The sequence below is a fragment of the Drosophila erecta genome, unplaced genomic scaffold (assembly GCF_003286155.1).
Source record: "Drosophila erecta strain 14021-0224.00,06,07 unplaced genomic scaffold, DereRS2 tig00000021-arrow-pilon, whole genome shotgun sequence".
Lineage (NCBI taxonomy): Eukaryota > Metazoa > Arthropoda > Insecta > Diptera > Drosophilidae > Drosophila > Drosophila erecta.
The window spans coordinates 4,981,295-4,986,343 of NW_020825198.1; the positions used below are offsets into that span (position 1 = coordinate 4,981,295).

At 45.3% G+C, this 5,049-nt stretch overlaps 1 protein-coding gene across 1 annotated transcript; it reads right to left on the bottom strand.

Annotated features, from left to right (window-relative positions):
• Positions 1-1,225: 1,225 nt before the first annotated feature.
• Positions 1,226-4,637, bottom strand: LOC6544984 (sodium-dependent nutrient amino acid transporter 1). The gene is made up of 6 exons (XM_001971516.3): positions 4,310-4,637; positions 3,782-3,859; positions 3,336-3,663; positions 1,962-3,026; positions 1,705-1,881; positions 1,226-1,644 (listed from the first exon to the last, which is right to left on the bottom strand). The coding sequence occupies exons 2-6, from the start codon at positions 3,845-3,847 to the stop codon at positions 1,388-1,390; spliced, it is 1,893 nt and encodes a 630-aa protein (XP_001971552.1). The 5' UTR covers positions 3,848-3,859; positions 4,310-4,637; the 3' UTR covers positions 1,226-1,387.
• Positions 4,638-5,049: the final 412 nt, after the last annotated feature.

The following is a 5,049-nucleotide window of genomic DNA, read 5'->3' on the forward strand; positions in this document are numbered from 1 at the left end:
TTTTGCGTGGATTTTTTCCGTGCTCGTTTTGATGCTCCACAATCCCCCAACCCTCAATCCCCGACCCCCCCGACTGTCCGCTGCATGCTGCGCACCCGTTTAATAAATTGCCCACAATTGTTTCCTCTTTTTCGGTTACGTGCATCACTGCATTGCAACACCAACAGCCAACACCACCGCACCATTGGGTTTTTTGGCAAATTATTTTCGTTTATTGTAAATGATTTGCGCGGCAGCCATCGCTTAAAGGCCAGAAGAGTTTATTTACCCCGTTTGCACTGCTTAAATATTCCGAAAGCCTTTGATTGCGAGCGAGTAGCTGCAATCTTGGCAATTTTATTTGCGCTTTAAGCAAATTCCGGCCAGGCAAAAGTTGCCACAAAGTTATTTCATTAGCTGCAGCCGTGCCGAGCAGCAGGCTTCTCCTTAAAGGAGGATTTTATTAAACTTCAATGCTTGTTAGTCGCTTGTTGTTGCCAAGGTTTTTTGTTTTTTTTGCCCCGTTGATATTGTTTCTTGCACCTTTTGCAGTGGAAAAGTGGAAATCGGAGCGCAAGCCATTTAGTGGGTAACTTTTTTAATTTCCTCGCCGTTGTGTCTCTGTGCGTTCATTTTGCATGAGCAGTCCACGCGGCGTATACGTAATGCGTCTGTCAGCGTTCAGCTCAAATGTCAAGCGAATGCAACGAGTGTCCTTGACAGCACTATGTGCACTTACTAAAAAGCATTTAGATTTCTGTGCTCCCTCCCCACCCAACCAAGCAGCCAGTCGGCAAAAATGGGAATGGCCAAATATAACTTTTAATTAAGACATTTGCAGGTCCAGAGAACCGACATATTAATTTGCAACTGCCGCAAACAAAACTGGCGAATGAAGATGGCCAGATGGACAGCGGCAAAAGCAGCAACAATGGGGCCAAAACTATATGCAAAGTGTGTCAAACTTGCAAAACAAATTGAAACTCAAATAAATGTCTGTGCAGTGAGCAGTCTGTTGAGAGACGGAGACAAATGCAGTGAGGAGTGATGGGGCTGCCTTGCTAATTGTTAGTTTTAAATATTGAACATTTCTCAGATAAAGTTGTCTTACCTTCGGCCAGTCGAAGCAATTTGTTGCCGTCTGGCCAAGAGAAAAAAACAAAACAACTGACATCTGCAAAAATGAAGAACCGAAGCTTCAAACTGCCAGCAATTGGAGTTGCTTAAAAGTAAACTTTCGACTTAATTGATTTTTGTTTGATTTCATTTCGTATAAATGACAATAAAAAGGTGTATATAAAACATATTAAGTACAGCTGAGCAAGTGCCAAGCAAATTTCTAACTAGGAATAAATAAAATAAGGCAAGGCTTTAAAGGACACATAACACACTTTAAAAGTAAGTAAGTTTAGCCGAAAATGCGATCACCAGCTGTGTAGCAAACACATCGGCGATTGACATTTTTGGAATTTTCCTCATCCTTGTTCCGCAGAAACATCTGGTAATCCATCAGCTTCTTGGGATCTGAAGGACCCCAATCGGAATGCGGCTTAATGGAGTTGTTAAGGCGGCTCTTTAAAGATCCTTTTGGCTGCTTGCAGTTTGCATAAAGTGCCCAGTAGAACAGCTGGCCAATAATGCAGCCCGAGACGCACCAACCAAAAACTGTAATTCAAATAACACAAATATTAATATTAAAACGAACTATAATGCACTATTTCTCACCTCTGTATGCCAATGGAAACTCCTGACCATTGTAGCTGAGCGGACTCATGGTAAGCAGACTGTACACCAGGATGACCACCATCACCACAGGAGTAACAATGGACCAGCAGATCCGGTAGTAATTTGAAGTCTTGATGTTCAGCATGTACTCGGCATCTTGGCAGAGGCGTTTGGTGCCTGAGGGCAGAAAAACCATATATATTCAATTCAATGTCATATTAAATACAAATGTTTTTTCTTTACTATTAAATGCTTACCGTAGATCCAGCCCACGGCAATGAGCTCAAAGATGGCCGAAACCAGGGAGACAAAGGTGACGCCGTGAAAGTCCATCAGCGTGACGATATGTTGGCCACCGGGAGTGATGTAAATCAGTCCCACCAGAAATCCTACCACCGAAAGGCTGACCACTATAATCCACAGCTTGACGTTCACGAACTGATCCTTAAGCACGGTCATAATGCAGCTGACCATGCCCACATTGCTGCCAACGCCCAGCATGAAGAGCATGGCGAAGAAGAGCAGCGAAAAGACTTGGGGGAACATCTTGAATTTGGCAATGGCATCCGGATAGGAGATAAAGGCCAGTCCAGGACCCGCCTTCACCACACTGCCAATGTCCTTGATGCCGGACTCGTGGGCCAGGTTTCCCAGAATTCCAAAGATAATCACACCCGAGAGCAGTGACGTGAATGTGTCCAGTGTGGTCACTATATTGGCATCCCGGTAGACATTGTGGCCGAAGCGGTTGTACGAGGAGTACATGATAATCACACCAAAACAGACGGCCAGTGAGAAGAACACCTGGGTGACGGCATTGTACCACACCTGCGGCTCCAAAAGTTTCTCCCACTGGGGAGTCAGAAAGTACATTACCCCCTCGTAGGCTCCTGGTAGAGTGAGAGCTCTCACGAGCAGGATGAACATTACCACGTATGGAAAGAGGGCCAGGACATAGGCCGCCTTCCCTGAACTCTTCACACCCCGGATGATGATTAGCGTGACGGTTAGCCAGGAAATGCCCAGCATTAGAGCCAAGCTGCCGCTGGGATAGCCGATGCCCTCCTCCAGGGAATCCGTCTCATTCAGCACGATGCGCTGCAAGTAGAGCTGCGCCGAGGAGCTGAAGTTCCGCGACAGTGGCCCCTGGAGGGGCTGAGCTCCAGATGCACTCACGCATCCGTCCCCCCACTCCGCGCGACAGAAGCTCCAGGGCAACTCCGATGCGAAGGAATCGAAAAAGTATCGCAGCGTTAGGGCCATCACCGAGGCATAATACGTGGCCAAAACGCCTAGGGCCAATAGCTGCGCATAGCCCACACCTGGAGAGGGTGAAATAACGGGCGGAGCAATTAGTTTCCTAATCAATCAACTGATAGACTGACTAACTGGGTAACATTCTAGGTGGACTTTTCAAGTTTGGATATGTTTAACAACTTGAATAGCAAAGAAAATGCTGCTGATTATATTAACATTCTAGGTGACTTTCTAAGTTTTTAAATATTTACAACTTGAATGGCAAACATGTGATAAAAATATCATAAAATATAACTATAAAGAAGTGTTATTTAGGAAAGCATATTAGTTTCAAGTCACCTAAAATATTTGTTATACATTTTTAAATTTATTACCTCGCATGAGGGGCGCAAAGTCGAAGACCTGCACGATGCCACGACTGGAAAACTGTCCCAGCAGCATCTCCATGTAGTAAATCGGCTTTCCCACCACAAACAGGACGACCAGGTACGGAATTAGGAAGGCGCCGCCGCCGTTTTCCAGAGCCGTGAATGGGAACCGCCACACGTTGCCTAATCCCACGCTCAGGGCGATGCAGGACATCAGGAACTCCAGCGAGCTGCCCCAGTTGTCGCGGGCTTTTCGATTCAGCGCGAGCTCAGACGATTCCAATGCCATGGGCAGCAAGGATGGCATTAGCAGCGCCTCGCCACTGCCGGCACACTGAAAAAAGCGATTAGACCGTTTTTAGTTGAACATTCACATTCGGGAAACCATTTATATTGTAAGCAAATAGCGTGCTTGGGGCCCTTAAACAATCCAAACCGTTTAGGAAACTTACCCTGCTGTGGGTCTCCAGTTTCGGTAGGCCGCCGCTCACTAGGATCTCCGTTTTCGAATCTTTCATCGTAATGCGTGGCTAGAAATAAGATAGGGCAACAATTTAGAGATGCGGGCAGCAAATTCCCAGACGCTGCTCGAATTGAAATAGACGCCGCCGGCGCTCTGAATTATTGAAATCCAAAACGTTGAATTGCAGGACGGCTGTACGAGTCGCGTCGTCTGCAGCACAGTGGAAATTCGCTAAAGAGAGCGACACTCAAATATGAAAACTGTTTACAGTTTGCACATAAATGGCTGCAAAAGACACTTCACAGTGAACTGGAAGCCAAGTCGTTCTTATTTCATAACTTAATCCAAAACTGCCGAAACTGAGAGTTCAAGTTGGCGAGGTTTCGCTGTAGATTTCCCGCTTTCCAGCTGATGCAATCGCATAATACGATTTCAGCAAACTGTACATTAGTGTTTATCCAGCGGCAATTGAAGGGGCCAATTGTTTGCCAAGGCACAAATAATATAATATTCATACCCTTTAAGTATTTCTTGACGTGTATGAGGTAGACGTGATTTTGCAGTATGTTATCAACCGGCACCATGGACACAAAACACTCTTTCTGAACTCGCAAACAACGACTAGGAAAACACACACTTTCAAAACAAACAATCGCGTCGCGCGAGTCTTTAATGTTCAAGGCTTTTAATGCGAAATAAAATCACAGCAATCCAAATCCGCCGATCGAGCACCGTTCCATCAACATTTCCCTTTGAATTGATGTTTATCTGGGTTTGTTTACTCCCCGCGTTTATTGGCCGTCCGCTGTCTTTCCTGGGACCCAAGATTCTGAAGTAAAGTGGAGAGCTGCGACCGGCTTTTATAGAGCCTCGGCGCTGAAAACTCGGGTTTTGCTCAGGAGAGGCTTATTGGGAGGGTCTTCAATCAGGCGTTCAATTTAATTGATTGAAGTCCGAAGCGGATTCTGGCGGTCTGGATACTTTGATTTGTGCGTTCGGAGTGCTTAATTAACATTCATTTTGCGCAATGTTTGCCTTAAAGGGAACTAATAACTTTCCTGCGCTTTACCTACAAGCAAAGGTTCAAGGCCCGCGAATTAAAATGTCTGCCAATTTGAGCATAATTGATTCTGAATAAATCATATATCGAGCTCAGAAAATTCGTAGGCAAATATAAAAATATGTTGCCTTCTTTTAGGCATTTCTCAATCGAGTTCATTGGCAGCTCAAAAGCTGAGTGCTACAACAGTTTCATAA